We start from the raw sequence: 20,450 nt of genomic DNA on the forward strand, positions 1-20,450 counted from the left end.
TTACACAAAATTCGGCATCAAGCAATTCACAGAAAGAATTGCCACCATTTTTATTAATAACAATGTCGTACAAAAGTTGCAGCAAAATTTTCTACAAGGTGGATTATGCATTGAAATTGCCTCAATTCAGCGGTCAATTAAATTGTTACAGATACAAGGGTACGTTATGAAAATCGAAATGGCAGTTATTCCCCTGTATATCCCCAAATTTATAGTTTACTGAAAGATTATCAGTAATTGGCCAAAAGAAAAAAAATTAATGTACTTGTGTCATAATCACTTGCATTCACTCTGGATGTTTGAATCTACCACACCTACAGTACAGAGAAAGGACCAAAAAAGACAAAATCACTTCTGAACAACAGCACTCTTCAGAACAAGCTGAGTGAAGTACTACCTAGTCAATCCAACCATCTCAAAAGAATATTTGATGTCAAATAATCCAACCATTGCCAACTACCAGAGCTTACAAGTTCAAAATTTCAAGCCCCAGCTTTTGTCTTTGATTTTTGTTTCTTAGCATCCAATGATGACAACCCCTTTCCTAATCCAACTGGACCCTGTTCTTGTACAGGAATTGATGGGTTTTTCTTCACAACAGTTGGATCACTTGAAGAAATGCCATTCGCTTCCTTTGCTCCATCTGCACTCCCATTGTCCACACCATCAGGAGTTGCACCTGAATTTATAATATTCAGAAGTTGGGTAAGGGGTGGCAATGCCTGGACCGGTACGCCGTGGGGACGTACCAACAAGCCCCTTGCTGCAGCTTTCTTCCTGACTTCAGCAGCAGCACGTGCAGCCCTTTCATCTATACCCCTACCTCTAGGGAGGGCCTCACCCATTATTGCAGCATTGAGGGATTTATTTGCAGTTGCACCTGAACTTCCGGATCCCCCAGCAACTGCAGCAGCTTGGAATGCATGTACCAAATCAGGATGTGCCTGCCATTATATAAAATCATTTTTTTCAGCAGGAATTTTGCCGCCAGAGAAATGAATGTGTAGAATTAGATATTCTTAGGGCTACCAATCTGAACAAAACATAATCATCTTTAGCATGTTAGGGAGCTTCTATGGCTGTATGCTTCTCAAAGGAAATAACATTCTAAAAAAAAATGCATATCGTAGAGATTGTTACAAACCTCTGAAATGCTAGAGAAAAATGAAACCGTAGAAAATTTTGACTAAAACATCAACAGACATATTGAGTATCTCCCTTTATACAACTAATGTCATAGGGTACACTGAGTATACAAGCATGGAATAAGGCAGTGTGATAATATTGCATGCTAAATCAAAGGAATATAGGTACCTTCAAGATATCAATAGCTTTCTGAGCTGAAGCTGCATTTAGAGCTTGACCCTTTTGCTTTTGGGCATTCATCTGCCAAAACAAGTTGCCAAATGTCAATAATACTTGACTAAAATGAAATAAGTTTAGATTCAATGTCATTTACAATTTGCAGAAATAAAAAATATATATATAACAAAAAGTCTGGAATCCAAAACACCTGCATGTGCTACTACAGATATAGAGAATATTTTGCCAGGTAATTCAACATGTCTGCAATCGCTAACAAAATATGGGCATGCCTATGGATACATAATGATATGTTTTGCTAACCTTCATAATATCATAAAGCCTCCACCCACCTATCCTAGGAGCTTACTCCTCTCCCTCTTTGATCAATTGAGCCTCCTGCCATCTACCATTGCCACTCCCTAAAATCTCCCTCTCCCACTCAAACCCAAAACACTCCATCTTCGTCTATCTTCCTCTTCCTTGTTTTTTTTCCTTATTTGCTTTGAGATAATTGCCTAATTCCCCTTATTACTATATTGGTTTCTTAAATTTTCCAAGTCATTCTTGAGAAATACATTAGAAGTCATTCTCTAATTCTATTAAATTCTTGCAGTAAATTGATGCCATGTGTGAATATATTATTGCATGAGTTAAGAAAGTATACAAAATTACAAATACCTGTAGCTCACGCATCTTAAATGTGTTCATCCAATTCTGAGAATCTCGTGTCCTTGAATCATCTTCACCAAGTTGTTTGACAAGTATATCATATGTTTTCTTCTCATGCTGTAAAAATCAAATGTAAAATCAGTTAACCACCTACTATTACTACTAGAAACCAACTTTACCACCACACATACCTGGTGAGAGAGCTTGAAAGCACCCATACAATTAAATGCAATAGCAAGAGCATGATAACAAACAGCAGTTTGAATATGTTCCTCGCCAAGAAGCCGTTCATTCTTCTTTAAAGCTTCTTGCAGATATCGAAGAGCTGTGTTCATCTTTCCTATGTCCTGATACATCATTGCAACATTGATGAATGTTGCTGCAACATCAGGATGATCTGGCCCAGATGACAAACTTAATAATAGTAAAGCACGGGACATATGACGAAGGGCAAGTTCTGTCTGGTTAAGTCCATGGTAGAACAGAGCCATATTTCCGTAACTGCAACAACGAAATTTCAGATCACAAAATGTTCTAGATCATACAGTCTTACAACATACACCCAATGTTTTAAAGACTCAACCAGTCCTTGAACTGATTAGGGGAGAGGTTCAAGATTTTGTGGACAACCATAGGCTAGAAGTAGGTTTTTGAATATACATGTAAAAATATAAATATAAAAGATATAATGTAAAAATAATATGTATAATATGCTAAGAGAAGTATACAAGTAAAATTCACAAAAACTGAAATGTATCTCCAACATGATCATGACACATACAGTAAGCCAACACTTTATAGAAGTTAACAACATTCATTTACCAGGAAAATGAATAAAAAAACTAATGAAGTCAAAAATGATTCAAAACATAATAACATAAACCTTTTCAACAAGGACCAACTGGTTCAAAATCCGTTTTGACGCTGGCTTTTAAACTTTCAGTTATAGAGGTCTGAATAGTCAGCCAGGTTCCCAGTCAACTTTGGTTTTAAAAAATATGCATACATCTCAATTTTTCTGTAACATACCAATATAAAACCACAAGATATATGGCAAGTAACAAGGGAGATCAATAGAAGGGGGAATGCCTGTGAGCAGTGTCAGGATGATCTAGACCAAGACAACGTTCATTTATAATTAGTTCCTTGTGTTGTTGCATAATAGCTCCAGCCATATCTCCAGCATGATACAAAACCATGGCAAGATACCTGAAATTCAATAATTTCCATCAGAGATTAAATACGACATACAAATGTCAATGAAACTTGATTAGCAAGACTTTATAAAGGACATAAATGTTGGCTACAATTCTTCAATTTTACAAGGCATGGCGACTAAAAGTGGTGCGAGAGTTAATTAACATCCATTATTCAGCTCTAAATCGGCACGATGTGCAGAATAGCATATCATGATTAAACTATGGTTCAAGTAGAAAAACTTTTAGGATCATGCCAACATGAGAGAAACAAATATTGACATACCGACAGCAATTAGCAACCTCCCGATGCATGGGACCAGTAACCTGCAGCCCATTTAACAACAATTATTTTATGCACATGAAAGTCATCCTAGAAAGACAAAACACAGAATTTCATGCCTGTTGTAGAATTGAGAATGCCTCTGTAAATATAGTATAGGCTTCATTGAGCTGGCCCTGCATCAGACAATAAATTACACATTAATACCTTCATTCAGGAAAACAAAATAAATAGAAAAAAAAAAAATCAAGCCCCCACAAGTTTATAAATTTATCACAGTATTGAACACATTTAAGAGTTGTCATATGAAGTGTACTTCAACTCACTAGGCTGCAACTTCAAGAAGATAGCCAACTAGCATCAAAATGCTAGTGCCCCAAAATAAAAAAAAGCTATAGATACCAATAACTACATAGCTTACAAATGATAGTTAAATGTGTATTATATTTATTAGAAAAACAGAGAAATGGTATTCTCTTACAGTATTCAATCCCTATTATTTGTTACAAAGTCAGCACCATAGAGGTTAGTGTCCCTGCTACAGACTGCCCAATTCACTTAACTAGTAGCCAGCTCCTCATGGCTTAGAATGTATTTATTAACTCATGATATGGTCAAAAACAATACAGGACATGGTAAATACCTCAGCCAATTGAAGTTTTCCAGTTTCCACAAGTTCCTTGGCTTCTGAACAGGAAGGAACTGAATGCTTGACCACTGGACGGAGATCCAAGACATCTGATGTTTGGAAGGGTGTTGCAGAACTAAGATCATATTTACGAGCCACAACGGTTATGCCAATCTGAAAGCCAAGTATAAGTATGGCAAAAACCCACAGAATTCTAACAGCACCAAATTGAAGAGATTAATGGCAAAACGGTAAAAGCACTATATTCAACATGAGAATTCCAATAACTATTCACAATTATTGTTATGACTTATGACCAACAAATTCTTAAAAAAAAAAATTGACATCCAGTGCAAACACGCATTGAACAATACATGAGAAAAGTCAGAGAGATTATAATACCTCGTATCAAAAATTTAGGGAAAAAAAAAGTTTTCAAAACAAAAAGATAGGGAGAGATATCCCCAACTTTTTCTTAAAGTTATCAAGAAAAACAAGCTTAAGGTGGGGAGTATTTTACATGATATAAAAGATAACCAAGTTAGTGCTTTTCAAGAGCTTCACACTATTGGAAATCTAAAGATTAGAAAAGTCAGAACATGAAATGGCAGTAAAAAGTATTTAACACCAGAAACAATTTCAGATATGAACTGACTAAATTGTATACAATCTTGTGCTTACCTTCAGACAGAGATTACGTATGACGGAAATTTTCTTAACATTCGACCTTGCATCCTCTGGCAATTCAAACTGCAACAAATTGATTTGATGTTCAAATGCATAGAAACAGAGTTACATATGTAAGAATTAAGATAGAATAACAGAATGGACATAGATGTCCAATATTGTAGCATGAAGAAGCCATTGCTGATTAGATTACATTATTACATATATTAGAACATATAATAGAGATCCAGCAAGCATAATAACTGCAGTGTAAGAAGATAGCTGAGGCACAGGGCAAGAGAGAGAATAAGCCATGGGCTCTGAACTAAAAAACTGAATAAACCACTGGGTGGTTCAAGTAACGATGAGTAGTTGCAATAGAAACAAATTGTCACAGTAGGCTAACTAATTAATACTAACATTGTCTATACAAGACTCTTTTAAGTTTTAACTAATTCACACGAATTAAGAAAATAAGTTAATTCAGTTAGTGGAATTAAATGTTAGCAATTGTCTCTGATAAATGTTAGCAATTGTCTCCGTACCAATAACATGACTACCAAAAAAAATGTTAGAAATTGTATTATTTTTCCAAAATTACCCTTAAAAACTATTGAGACTAATCATATTAATCTTTCCCACCTAATTAACTATGTGGGAGAGAGAATAAATGAAGAATGTTCATGAAGATTCATCTTTCCCAATCCTCATAAGAAAGAGAAAGATAATTTACAAAATTTATAATTTATTGACTAAATTTGTAAAGTAATTAAGGATATTTTAGTCAAAAGTAATTAATGCTGGGGACAACTTGAAATGAACCTTGTAAAAAGGGTCGAACAAATTTCTCAATAGTCTTATATCTAGAGGAATGGAGGTAAAACAATGGTGCAATGCCTGATTGTATAATTCTTACAATTAGAATAACTGGTACAATATAGTCGTGTATAATAACATATAGCCACAGCTCTCATTCAACTAAAAACAGTTAAAGAGCAACACTTCATGAGGCTCACACCTAGTGGGCAGGGGTGGAGCTAAATTGTTTTGATTGGGGTGACCAAGGTTTTAAATTGTGGTAAGTAATCACAATTGTTTCCGTAACATTGAGATTTTGGAATTTTCTGCATCTGCAATTACTGCCGCAAAGGTCATATTTATCCAGAAACAATTGCAATATTTTTTGTTTTGGAAGTCTCCATAACTGCAACTGTAACCACAATTTCAAACTTCAGGGTTACCAAGGAGAAGAAAACCATTGATTAAAAAAGGCTAGTTAAAAATATATTTCTTCCAAAAGAAATTACACAAGAAAAGGAGAAAATATCAGGGGCTTCAAAGAACAGCTCTGCTGCTGTATATAGGGTCTGAGATGGGTAGCCATATGCAGCCTTACCCCTGCAAGCAGAGCTTGTTTCCAGGATTTGAACATGTGATCTAGATCACAATTCATAATACTACATCCTTTAGTTCCAATGCAAATCCTCATTCAACTAAATTCTGTTATAAACTTAAAATAACAAAATGTACATACTTCCAGACTTATTTTAAATGGATAAGGAAACACCTAGCCACAATATCCTGGTTAACATTATATATTTAGGTTAGGCAATAGCTCATACCTTATATTTAACCATTGCAAATTCTTGAATGTCTGACCAGAGAGATTGCGAGCTCATACTCATATATGAAGGTTGAGTCTTTTTTAAAGATGCCCTGCCTTTCCATCGAGCTTGCCCTTTGGAATGCTTTCCTGGAGAACGTTGCCCTGCATGTTCCTGTAAATTAAAAAAGCCAGGACTACAGATTAATTAACTGGAACTTAAAAGCTTATAGAATTAGACAGGGAAAACAAAATGTGGTTTGTACAGCCTAAAATGAGTAGGAAAAGAACAAGAAAATAAAGTTGCAGTTATCTTCATAGTCAGCCATAAAGGACATGCCTTCTTATAATTTTTGGACTGTGTGCTATTTGCGGTTACTTTTCCACTGGGAGCTTGACAACTTCCAAATAGGCAGTTTAAGAAATGAGAGACAGCTGGTGCAAGATCATGGTCCTCTGTCTCTCTCAATAAGTCCTGAATATCAGAAGCACAATCTTAGTTATCATTCATATTCTCAGTGCAAGTAGATTAAGAAGAAAGTAATTTTAAGAGTATGGGCTACTCTGAATGATACATCATATCAACATCAGAGTATATCTTATAGCAGTTACACAAACTGGCAAACTAAAATCTCAAACATTCACAAGTTATACAATCACAGTTAACAAATCATGAATCATAAGATTCATGATCAATAATTAGAAATAGCATAAAATATATTTTTCACATAATAAGGCTTTACAAACATTTACATGATGGTAATTTTAGTCAAATGACCCATTATATTGCTAAGAAATTGTAATATAAACCTTAAAACATTATTTAAGTCAAAATATTCAAAGGGATAAATTAATTTTCAGGACATGATCACTGCATATTCAGCACCTCCAGAAAACATACATCACTATCTAGCATAGTTGACCAAGGCAATAAGCTTGGATTTCTTCATAGGGAGGCAGACCAAAAGCTAGGACACTTTCCCTCCACTTCCTTTAAAAACTGCCGAAGGAAACTTTGACCCTTTCCTTCAATTTTCATTAAAAAAATTGCACCAAAAAATGATTAAAAAAAAGTGTTTATGAGAAAAAAGATGCCAGGACCCAACCCAGGTAGAAGGGAAACTTTGGCTTGCACAATCATCCACAAAACATGTAAAATGTAATTCCAGCATGATTCAGATGCAACTTTGGCCCCAAAATCATTTGCTCTGTGATTCTATTGGAAATTGTGCTGAATTGGATTGAATTCGTGAATTAAATTAAGATTCATGGGATTCCAACTACCACAATACAAATGCTTAGACAAACACAAATCTAGACACATTGGAGGAAAAAAAAACTCATACATTTGAAGGGATCAGTTTGCTCACGATCCACAGCATCAATTACAAGATTAGTTGTGGAGGGGGAGGGAAAGTAAATGAAGTGCTTAATGTAAGAAAACTTCTCACCTTGATAATATGCTTAGCAGATCTGACAACAATCTCATTATTACAAAGATCCCACAGATGAGGTAGATGTTTAGTTCCTCCAGCCACCTTTACAGAAAAGGAGGCATATCAGAAGTAATATAAGAATTATCAAAGACTAGCATATAAGCATACCAATGCATAAAACAACCCATAATTCACTTGACCAGCTCCAAAAGGAAAAATTACAGCAGTATTACTATTGATGAAAATACAGTGCTTACTTTGCCAATATAGCGAACATTGATTCCATGAGCATGCAGTGCTTCAGTTAATGTCTGGCCATCCATTGGTGAAACTTCAAGTGTACAGAGGTCTTGTATAAACTTTGGAAGTACAACCTCAGTGAGATATTGACTAACTTTTCTAACATTATCTTCATCAGCTGCTATTTCCTGTTGAGAAATTAATCAAAAGCAGTAATGTATGAAAATCATGAATACAATAATAAAAAAACAATGTTTTCAACATATATGCACCACAGGGATATAAATGGCAAACACAATGTTTGCATAGATGGAGAGAAATAGTAAAGTTGTTAGATATAAAAAAAGGTAAAAGAAAAAAAACCTCTGGACTTCCAGCAAGCTTGAATTCAGTGAAGACATTGGGATTAAAAACAATATCCTCACCACCATCAAAGGCTTTGGCTGTCAAAGAAGCAAGTTCCTTGACATCCTCAGTTTTTTCTTCCTTTGTTGAATCCTGCAGAAAGCAATTAAAGGACATAGCCACATTAAACACGTGCAGTTATTGCAACATAATCACCAAGAGGGTATCCTAACAGCCTTAAACTAATAATCAGTCAAATATAGAAAATGCAACAGTCTTACTAGCATTGATTTTGGTTGTTCAAACAGATAATTAGCAAGCATCAGGTATAAAACACAATGATTTTTCATCTTAGACAAGGGTGGAATCACAAAATAAACATAGACAATTTATTAAAAAAAAAAAAAAAGAAGAAGAAGAAATAATAAGCATAAATGGGGAACAAACAAGAATACTTAGATTAATGCTTCGGCCTTTTCATCTTTTTTTTGGTCCATGAACATGGTTTATCCAATGTTCTAAAACCGATAACTAAGAACTAATCTATACTCACAAGGCGCAACTTCCATTGACCAAGAATTATTTTAATAGACGGAAATCGAACATGGGAGTACTAGATCAATCCCCCATGTCCCTGGGCAAACATTACAACCACTGGCCAAGAGGCTTAGTTGATTCAACCTTTTTATTCCAGCAGTAATCAGTCATGTTAAAAATACAGTGCATAGGTCAACTGAATTCTCTAGTTATCAAATATCTTTGTTCTTTAATATATTTTCAGCAACAGAGAATCTTGGGTAGTGGGTCCGATTACAAATGCATTTTTTAGAGTTTTAAATCCGATGTCAAATTCTAGTCCTATTTTTTCAATGTCTAGGACCCCACCATCATCTAAAAGAAACTCGATGTGATAAATTATTTATCTTGGTCTGCTTTTGTGGAACTTTGGTTTCTTGGTTAGGGACACCATAAGTATTTAGAAATGAACTTAGCAAAGTGTCAATAGAGTTGTCATGAGGGAAAGAAGCTCAATTTTTAGTTGTGTCGTGCTATGGCAATCTGCAAAGCCAAACATATTAGAAACACTCAAGATTTTCACCACTTGCAACTCATTTTGGAAGGCACAAAGCATCTTTGTTAATGATATTCTTTGGTTACATGATTTTCACACAAAAATTAGCCACTCAAACAAAGTAATCATGATATGAATCATGCTCTACTCAATCAATCCCTCCTACTACAGATCATATAACTTTTAAGGTTATGTACAGAGAAATCATAATTGACTCTATCAGTTTAAATGATCAACTTGCAGACATCTTGATAAAATCTTAAGGGGAATTTGATCTCAACATATTTGTTCCAAGCATGGGACATTGAACTTAAACAACCCGGCTTGAGTGGTAGTGTTGGAATAGGCCTTTTACATATTGGAAATTGCTGCATGGAAGTCTAGGATACATAAATGTCAGATCATGCATAGTGCTTATTTTATGTATTCATAGAATTGCATCTATATTTACTCTTAATGTAATTAATTCTGAAATGTACAAAAATATATGGCCCACTGCCTGCATTTTCTTCACTTGCAATTTATCAAATTTCAGACTTCAACTATAGCATTGAAGATGATAAATGTACAAGTCAGAATACATGGGAGACACAGAACAATTTTCATGGCAAACGTGTTAGAAAAGCAAAGTTGAGATTTTCTTTAAATGCAAGAAGGCCTAGATAAAAAAAATCAGGCACATAAATTGTCAAGGACAAACATGTTATATAGCCTATAACACTTACTGGCTTGTCAGCATCAGCAGCATTTTGGGAATCATTTACAGGCTTCTCAGCATCGTCAGCATTTCGGGAAACATTTACCTGATTGTCAGAATCAGCAGCATTTTGGGAATCAGAGGCCAAGTTGCTTGCCTCTTGAGAATTTATCTCCTTAGATTTCAATGTCTCTGCTGCTTGGGCCTGTTCCCACAAAGAGCCAGATGTGAAAAACTAAAAATACAAAAGAAAATCACAAATATTCTTAAGTGTACTTACCTGGCAAAAGGCAGTAATTAATTCTGGTCTCAAGATACAAAATCGAGAACCAGGTCCAGTGTAGTTGGCATCACGAGGAGTTACCCTCAACAAATCAAGAAGATAATGTCTGATTTTGTTACAAAAAGAGCTAAGCATCAGTGCACAACAGGCTAGAAATTAGAAAAATGCAAAGTTGTAATAAACTAAACTAGGATAATTGCAACAGATAACATGTTGTGTTAACTTCAAATGTACTAGCCAGAATGGAGTTACAAGAAATAAAATATATTAGTGATGTTCAAATCAAAACTTTCAAGGTAATTGGAAATTATGCCTCTCATATGATGCATTAAGAAGTCTGCTGAGAGAATGTCACCAACAAAGCACACAAACTATAAATGACAAACTAACTCGAAAATAACTACCTGTCATCACCACCAACAATGCCTTTGCATTCCACTGGTGCCGCTAATTTGAAAACATTTCCAGATCCATCAAGGACTAAATGTTCCTTCAAATGAAGGCGTTTGGCAGCCTCTGACACCTAATAACATTAAGACAAGCTTAGAAGAGATAAAGAAATCCATCTCATATGGAACACAGGAGATACAAAAAAATACCAACCAATAAAGAAAACAGGGCAAAAGAATGTGTAGTTACACTTTACAGATAATGTGATTTAAAACACTTATTTTCTTTCCCCTGGCAACATGTTATCTCACAATTTAACATCACCAACAGTAAATATTCAGTAAATTATTAAAACTCATATCAGACACTAACTATAATTAAACTGCCACACCCCTTCTTAAAAAGAATCATCTGTTATGGAACACAGGAGACACAAAGAAAAGGAAAGGAAAAAACACTGATAAAGAAAGTAGGCAAAAGAATATGTAGTTACACTTTACAGATAAAGCGATTTAAAATATAGTTATTTTCTTTACCCTAGCAACAAATTTAAAATTATGATTAAAATTCTAATCACACTGACTATAATTAAGCTGCAGGGGCCTTCTTCCTTACCTTAGAATGAAAATCTTCATTCCAGCAAATTTTCTTTCCATTGTCAACAGAGCCGTACAAGAGAGAGTCTGACTTGTCCCCTTGAAGGATGCCTGGTAGGACACTCTGCAGCACAGTATAATTTGAAATCAAAACAACAATTTAATTTGAAAATAAGGATTCATGGGGTTTCAAATTACAACACATTAAATTAAGAGAATTTTAAGTACAAAACTCATCACAATTCAAGTGAAACAATATAAAACTTCTACAGGCTTCATAACCAGTCTTATAATTAAGGTTAAAACCCTTATTTGGTCCCTTATAATAATTTTTTGTTTCAATTTAGTCCCACTTTAATTTTTTGTTTCAATTTGGTCCCCAATAATTTAAATTATTGCAATTTGGAACTTCTGTCTAAATAATTTAAACGGAGTTAACTGTTAGCCACGTAGATGCCAGGTGGATGCCACGTAGATGCATAGGTGGATGCCAAATTTCATGAATACACCTAGAACCAGAACGGCCCGTTCTGAAACCAGAACGGCCCGTTCTGCATTCACATGTTATGTGCTAATTTTGCAATTGGAATGGGCCGTTCTGAAATTAGAACGGACCGTTCTGGTGTTAGAACGGGTCATTCTGAATTCAGAACATCCCGTTCCATACGACAAATTTACACACCAATAGTGTAACCAGAACGGGCCGTTCTGGTTCCAGATGTATTCATGAAATTTGGCGTCCATCTACGTGGCATCTACGTGGCATCACCTGGCATCCACGTGGCCAACAGTTAACTCCGTTTAAATTATTTGGACGGAAGTATCAAATTGCAATAATTTAAATTATTAGGGACCAAATTGAAACAAAAAATTAAAAACAAAAAAATATTATAAGGAACCAAATAAGGGTTTTAACCTATAATTAATAACAGAAACCAATTTAAGACATCACAAACATTTATCCTACACAGATAACAAAACAATAATCATATAATATAAAGGAGGCGCTTTAAAAAATATTGAAAATATATTTTTGTACTGAAACGAATATAAATTAATCAGTGATTCAATTCACATAATAATAAAGAAAATAACTGAATACAAATAATATATAACATATGTTCATCCTATAAACTAATAAAAATAAGAAATTCAAATGTCTTGCCATATTTTAAAAAACATCTTGAAACATTTCAGCATGTTCTAATATTTTTCTCACCATTTTGAAGCTGTTTCCACAAAGCTATAATCCATTGAGTTGCATTGAAAAATATTTTCAGAACAAATATTCCTAAAAGTAAAAGATTTAAAACACCAAATAGCCATATGGTCCATATCTGTGTTTAGACAAGCATATGCCAGTAGTAAACTATAAACACACTTTCATGAGAAAAGAGACTAAAAAAAAAATAGGTAAATTTTAACATCACTACAGACCTGAGCTACCACTCTATGACCCCTGTAGTCAATTATAGCCATAGCAAGATTATAAAGTCCAGGAACATCAGCTTCTTGGTAAGCTTTTGTTCCCTTCAAATCATTGTTTGCAGAAGCATATGTGGCTTGCTCATTCTCAGCCAGCTGAGCTTCTGGAGAAACATCTGGAGCATTAAGATCTTCTGAACTTGAACTATCATCTTTTCCCCCATTAGCAAACTGACTTTCTCCATGAAGTGGAATGGAAGCTTTATCAGAATAACTTGGCAAAGTGCCTGAGCTCCAAGCTTTTGAATTAGCATCCACGCGCTTCTTTGACAGCTTCTCAAGGTCAGCATCAATAGCAAAACTAAAGAATATATTGTTGTGCACATACCTATCAAAGACAACAAGAAAGTATACGAAATATGACAACAACTATCTGAACAAGATAATTAAGGAAAAAATAAAGTTACTTCATACACTAACATGGGACAGCCACATCATAAAGACATGGAACATTCTTTTCACAGATAAAATTTCTGGGCAAAGGAGAAAAATGTACCATGCAATTTCCTCAAGACATTACTTTTCAACATAATCTATAACATATATAAAGGCGATAACCTGATTTGGTGTACACATTTTTTTAGACGATTTTATCCATTAATTTTAAAATAATAAAAAATAATATTAAAATTTAACTTCCTTTACACATACAAGACTCGAACTTTAGATCTTGAGGTTTGAGGACCAAGTGCAATACTGGTTAATTTAACAAACATTTGTCATTCTTAAATACCTTAACTAAATAAAATATAAATGCACAAAATGTCTTGACCTCACTAATAATAGTAGTAGTAGTAGTAGTAGTAGTAATAATAATAATAATATATTAGAATGCAGGAATGACCATTTAGAATTTCAAAAAACTAAGTTTCAGGATTTAAAAGACCCACTAACATGTGAAAGCATTCTGGATCAGTTGGGTTTATTGGAGGAATGCAGCCACTGATCACTCCAATAGCGCCATTAATAGCAGCATCAACAAAGTCTGACGTCACTTTATAAAGTGCCCTATCCCGCAAAATCCTACAGCAATATTACCCAAAGAAACATAGATAATCAACGACAATAAGTCAATACCAAATTAAAGAACAGGACTAATTCCAAGCTATCTATATGAATGAGAAAATAAAGGCACCTCTCCTGTGGAGTCGTATGAGGAAATTCTCTACAAGACTGTAGTTCTTCATTCCAGTCTCTTTGCATGCCAATTGGCTCATTGCCATAAAGAAGAGTCAAAGCATTCTCAGCCCTAGCTGCATCGCGTCTATGGTCTACCAACACATGAAACCAGATCGAGAATACATCAAAGTCTGAGATTCAAATACTAGGAACCTCATTACAAGGTTCTCCTACAATTTCATGCCATTTTAAAGCTGTCTTCCAAATCATGTGAGGATATATAACAACAAGAAAAACAACAAACAAAACAAAAGCCTTTTTTACCCTTCTAGGAAGCATTAGCTATGTGGGTCAAATAACACCATCATGTTCTATCAAAAACCAAATCTTTTCAGAGGAACTATTTAGATCTAAATCATTGATAATAATTTAAGGTCTTTATCTAACTATCACCGTTGAGCAATTTTTCATCCATTGAACACTTTTTCACTGGCTTTTTATTCTTCTTCTTACAGAATTAAACCATCTTAGGCACAGTTCTACATTGTTTCTGTCAACAGCTGCTACTCCAATTTTTTCTTTAACAAATTCATTTCTGATTATCTATTCTTGTATGTTTAGCCATTCGTGATATTCTAATCTCTGAAACACTCAGCCTAAGCTCTTGTTAGCCTTAATAATATCCCACTAACTCAAAGCAACCTGATTTCCCAATCATTCCTTTATCAACACTAAATTTCAGTAAGATCCGTAACAAGTTACAGTGTAGGACTCTTTACACAAGCTAATGGGACAGGATAAAAGCTTCAAAAATTGATTCCATCAGTTATTCAACTTAGATCATTGTTATAACAAGATATTTCTTGAAATTTACTCATCAAGAAAATATGATAAATAGCATTGGGTACCACAACTGGCTAAACTGATGAAGTAAATGGCAACAACAATGCATGGAAACTACTAGCCAAATAGTAGATGTAACTAAAAGAAAGATGTTCAATTAACAATGTGCTCTCACAGATATAAAAATACCCAAAAAAAAAATCAACTATCACTTAAGTAAAATCAGCACTACCATCAAATCCAGATAAAGAAATTAAAACATAAAAAATTGAAAAGAAATGCTGATGAAACAAAATGGGATGGGCTACGCTCACCAGGAACAGGGTATAACCCAAGCCAAGAATTAGGAGGCAACAGAGATTGCACATTTTCAAAGGGGTGGGCAGCAGCTCTACCCTCCAATACCTCACGGAAAGCTTCAAAATTTAACAAAAGTTAATAAGTTTGGAGAGTTGAAGTAAAAATTTTAGAAATTAAGTCATAAGCAATGAGTTATTACATTTCATTACCTTTTTTGAACTTGGGGCTAATCTTCTGTAAGAGAGCAACAAGAGTTGTTGCTTCAAAAGTAGCTTTGCTTGGCCTTGGGTCAAGAGTGTTCGCAGAGCTTGAGTTGACATAAAACATTTTTGTACTTCCCGTGATACAAAATTTATTACCCTCGAGAGTTATCACATCCAAATAAATCAAATCTCCAACAAGCCTGCAGAACACAGAACAGCCTCATTAATGCTTTGTTTGGACTACGAGTGAAAAAAAAAAAAAAAAAAGATAAAATAAATAGAGTGAAAATAAATAAATTACATGAAAGATATTTTAATACCAATTAAAAATAACTTTTTTTACCCAATTATTTTTTCTTAAACTTATTTATTATTCTAAAAAAATTATATTATGAAAAAATGTTTAATTTTTTAAGCAGCACCTCATACAAGCCACTCTCCATTTCCATCCAAAATCATGGCTACATTGAAAGGAAACATAATCTAGTGGGACCCACAGTTTTTAATAATATCTCCATCCCAATTTCCCTCCAAACAAACAAAGGAAATGTCCAATGTCTCTCCTGAATCCTTCTTTCCTAAATCTCTCCCTCCCAAAATAAACACGGGCTAAAAGCATATAAACTAAATAAGGCAATGAAATTACACTAACTCAAGAGGATGCTTCTTGTGTTACCTTCTATAGCTTGGAGGAGGATTGAAGGATGAAAATACTATGCTCTCTACACATTTTATTTCTTTCATTGATGACGATAATAAATTACCCAATGAACCAGAGATGTCCTCCATATAACCAAGTCCATCAAGCTCAGGAACCTCAGGTTTTGATGTATCTGATGTTCCAGGAAATGCAGAAGCAGACTAGTAACTAATTATTTCAGAAAAAATAACACATCAACAAATTATAGAAAAATTCAATAAAGGGAAAGAGAACTATCCCAGACCTCCTGAATTTGCAGCTTTATTTTGTGCTATCTCATTCTGTAGGGCAAGTGATGTTGATAGCGAAGCATGGAGGTTAGAAAGGGAAAGCAACTCCCTTGTACGGTGAACATGGGCCCTTACAGATCGATCATCATAAAATGCTGCAAAAAGGATTTATCATATTATAATCCACTACAGTTTAATCATCATATAACTGAAAGTTCATTAACATACCAGGAACCATTTCCATGGAGCAGCCGCCAGTAGTAATATCAGCTACTTCAGAAATTTCATTATAATCTTCCAGATGATGGGTGGATCCATCTTTTGTATGCAACAGTAAATCGTAGCATGTAATAAAACATGTCTCAGGAGAATCAAGAAGGAACTGTCTTACATCCATGACAGAGTCTCCAGGATTCAACTGTGAATCAATTATACAAGTTAGAAGAAGCTTGATTCCTCAGTTTCCTCAATGTGAAATATTAACAGGTGTAAACTTGATATGATAAATAGTTAAATACTTAAATGTTCAAACAATTTTACATCAATAAGAATGAATGGATATAGTTAGATCTCTGAAATTATCATCTCAGAACAGTTTGATTCCTCAGTTTATCTAAATGTGAAATAGTAACAGTCAAAAACTTCACAAATGAAGTTAACTCACCTGAAGCTCGACCTTCTCCCCAGTTTGTGTTTTAACAAAAACAGGGTAAAGTTGAAGATCACCTGCAAGTTCAAGTTGGGAAATATCGGTCACGAAATGAAATTGAAGTTATATCATCCATTACCAAAAAGAATGAAATAAATTTGACTAAATTACCGACTTTGATAGAAGAATAAATAACCACAATTAGACAACAAAAATTATACATGATGCATAGTACTAAACATGAGAATACTTGCACAATCACCTAATGATTGGTAAAACAAAGGATCACACATACATATGCCAAATCATATATTCTCGTGGAAAAACAGAGAAACAAAAGTTACAAACATACATAATAGATAATCTTAGGGGCCATTTGGGGTAGTTGTGAGATTTTGGTTTTGGTTTTAAATATAGTTTTAAAAACAAAACACAATTGGCTAAAATGGAGTTGAAATGAGTTTTAACTTGGTTTCAAAACATGTTTATATTCATTTTCAAAAGCAAGAAAAAAAAAGATTTGTGAATTTGGATTGGTTTTAAAAAATCACTCACTATATTTGACAATGACCCTCCCCGACACAACTACCACCAACACTGGCACAAATGCCACCAGAACCACCACTAACATTGTCACTATCATCACCACCACCAGCATTGCCATCACCACACAAACACATCCTTAAATTAATTTTTAACAGGATAGGAAACTTTCAAAAAAATAAATTAAAAATTAGATGAAAATAAAAACTAAAACTGAAAACTAGTTATAGTTTTTTAAAACTGAAAACCACCCTGAACGGGCCATTAGTAGTTTTAAATTTTAAGCTATTGGAAGAAAAATATTAAGTAACAAGAGAGTGACGAGAAAGAACAAAACAGGACAGGAAATACTAGAAAAAACAATCAGTATTAACTAAATTATTACTTTATTAGCATTGCAATAAAAAATTCTTAAAAAATCAGAAGTAATTATTAGAAACAAAAACAGCACTACAAGATGTAAACAAGAATATAGATACAAGAAAACAATAGATTAGTACCCAGACACAACAACTACTGTAACCAATGCTATGTCGAAGTCATTCAGATTACTAAATTAGTTTGAGGCCATCAAAGGACCTAAAAGTCCCTAATTTGTACAGTCTGTTAGGTAAAGATGGATTTTAGTGAGATTAAAAGAGGAAATTTGTCTCCATAGAGAGCAGTGGTTACAATTCTGATGTTAGTTGTTAGTTAGTTGCATTAGCTGTCAATTCTGTAGGAGCAATTACAGAACTATCTCTGATCTCTCTACTATAAAAGAACTGAACTCTGTGTTTAGAGATTCAGAAAATCAATAATCAATAACAGATAAACTCATTCAATTGAATTATTTTCTCTGTTTTCCACATGGTATCCTAGAGCTCCTAAAGCCATTCATGCAGCAACCAATCCTCTGTGCTCACCGATCTGGTCAGATCCCATCTCATCGCCGCCACTACCACCACACAGTTTTCCATTTCCGACACAGCATTCTCCTTCTCCTTAGTAAAGTACGGGCATTTTGGAAGCTAGAGCCTCCTATGTCAAGAGGTTAATGTCCTAAAGGGTTTCACCTTCAACTACCTTACTACTAATATGCCAATGCTAATGACTAATGTATAAATAGTACCAAGCACTTCTCTAACCCAGTTCACCTTGCTTTTGTTGGCTTCCATCAGTTGCCGTTTCATGCTCCTTCACATCTGGATTGGCACCAGTCGAATCACCTGCAGCTGCAACTTCAGCAGCATCAGCTTTTGCGGATTCTGAGGCGCCTTCCACATTATCCTTCACACGAACATCGGAATGGACAGCAGGTTCTGAAGTACTGGACACATTATGAGACCCTTTTCTGTTCCTTCCCTTGCTCGATTTTCCAGCCATTTCCTGCTTCTAAAATCCAAACAACCATGTCACATACCACAAAATATACGACAAAGAGCGTAAGACAAAGGGTGCATTTAATGCATCAAAACACGCAAACAATCACAAGTTCACAACCCATCTCACAAAATCACCGTTTACCTAACTCAATAGCATGCCAACCATCGTAAATATAAATTGAATAACTCCACAGACAATGAAACATAGTAACGCCTGCAACTAATGTCAGCGTCCATCAAACAATTCATAACAAACTTTCAAAATAAGCTTAAAGCCCCAACAGAATAAAAAGCCATAATCAGGGTGGAACCAAAGGTCTCATCTTTCATAACAAACAGAACCACACAACATGTTACTCCACCCTTCAGAGCTGATTCCCAAAAAAAACTACGTGAAGACAAAACCAAAAAATACAAATTCAAAATAACAATTACAATAACAACATATATTATCTGCTTAATTCCCACAAAACCCACATGGCAAAATCATCAAGCATAAAACCCAAGTTGAGAAAATTAGACATTTTGAGGTTGTTTTACTTCATTTTGATGCGAGGAACCGAAGAAAAATAATATAAGCGAAGGTTTGTTACCAGCGAGAATAGGAGTGAGAAGCAATTGAAGAAGAAGTTTGGATTAGATAAGAAGAAAAAACATAGAAATAGGCAAAAGGGTTTTACAAGGTTTTGATGTTTGAGAGAGAGAAACACACGAAGCAGTGGCTGAGGCGGCTCCTCCCTTGTGTAAGAGAAACAAGCGAAGCAAACGGAATGAGTAATAATTTCCAACTAATGGGCTTGGGCCCTGTATCCTTTTTTTTCATTTTTTTTTATTTTATGTACCAAATATTTTTAATTAATTCGGATATATTAAACACCAACAATTATTTTGTATTAGAAATTATTTTTTATAAATGTCATTTAAAAATTCTAAAAATTCCTTTTCTTAATTCAATTTTTTAATATATATTTATTTATGAAATAAATTTTATTTTTTAAAATAAATTATTAATAATTAAAAATAATTTTATATTATAATATAAATTAATTGTTTAAATATATATATATATATATATATATAATATCATGTTTAAACACGTTTATTTATAAAAATTTAAATACAATTTATTATAGATTGTAGTTATGTATAATAAACTCTTGAACTATGAAATACATGTACTAGTCTACCGGAACTCTTATATTTCTTTTGATATGGAATGAAATTTATATAAGCCAGATTTTTTTAGTCTTATTGAATGAAATGAAATTTATATAAGTCAGGTTTTAGTGAATTTTACGTCAAAATAGACTTGAATGGGTTTCAATTAATAGAAAAGAATATATTAAAAATAGAGTGTGAGTGTTTTTTTTTTTCTTTTATAGATATGAAGTGAATGTTTTCCCCGCAAAAATTACTTAAATATTAAAGTTAAATTATATTTTGTATTTTTATAATTCTTAATATATTAGTTTAGTTTTTTAATTTTATGCAATTTTAACATTCTAACAATGGCGTGAACCAATATCATAAGAAAATAGATAATAATTTAAAAAAATTAAAACAAAATACTTTATAAGGGCAAAAATTGTGTTATTGTATAAGCTG

The 20,450-nt window shown here is 33.9% G+C and overlaps 1 protein-coding gene across 2 annotated transcripts; it reads right to left on the minus strand.

The window, feature by feature from the left end:
* NOXY38 (tetratricopeptide repeat (TPR)-containing protein) lies at nt 1-19,654 on the minus strand. 2 transcript variants are annotated; one of them, XM_020377793.3, is made up of 29 exons: nt 19,526-19,654; nt 18,618-18,855; nt 16,954-17,015; nt 16,518-16,707; nt 16,304-16,444; nt 16,036-16,192; nt 15,366-15,559; nt 15,171-15,272; nt 14,030-14,165; nt 13,789-13,917; nt 12,847-13,222; nt 11,429-11,533; nt 10,828-10,946; nt 10,421-10,529; nt 10,169-10,345; nt 8,390-8,524; nt 8,044-8,214; nt 7,802-7,888; nt 6,691-6,825; nt 6,370-6,525; nt 4,763-4,831; nt 4,097-4,255; nt 3,573-3,629; nt 3,457-3,497; nt 3,064-3,183; nt 2,166-2,475; nt 1,984-2,091; nt 1,315-1,386; nt 1-944 (listed from the first exon to the last, which is right to left on the minus strand). In XM_020377793.3, the coding sequence occupies exons 2-29, from the start codon at nt 18,844-18,846 to the stop codon at nt 483-485; spliced, it is 4,308 nt and encodes a 1,435-aa protein (XP_020233382.2). In that variant the 5' UTR covers nt 18,847-18,855; nt 19,526-19,654; the 3' UTR covers nt 1-482. The 2 variants fall into 2 exon arrangements, with proteins under 2 accessions (XP_020233382.2, XP_020233381.2); XM_020377792.3 differs by having other exon boundaries at nt 19,439-19,598.
* Between the last annotated feature and the right edge of the window lie 796 nt (nt 19,655-20,450).

The sequence above is a fragment of the Cajanus cajan genome, chromosome 10, assembly GCF_000230855.2.
Source record: "Cajanus cajan strain Asha chromosome 10, NIPB_CcT2T_4, whole genome shotgun sequence".
NCBI lineage: Eukaryota > Viridiplantae > Streptophyta > Magnoliopsida > Fabales > Fabaceae > Cajanus > Cajanus cajan.

Excerpts from the sequence above, each read along its gene's own strand:
- NOXY38 (XM_020377793.3), bottom strand. The coding sequence starts at position 18,846 with ATGGCTGGAAAATCGAGCAAGGGAAGGAACAGAAAAGGGTCTCATAAT. Across the intron at positions 13,223-13,788 it reads GATCCAGAATGCTTTCACAT|GTATGTGCACAACAATATAT; the intron begins GTTAGTGGGTCT and ends TGTCTTTGATAG. Across the intron at positions 3,630-4,096 it reads GAAAACTTCAATTGGCTGAG|GGCCAGCTCAATGAAGCCTA; the intron begins GTATTTACCATG and ends TGTCTGATGCAG.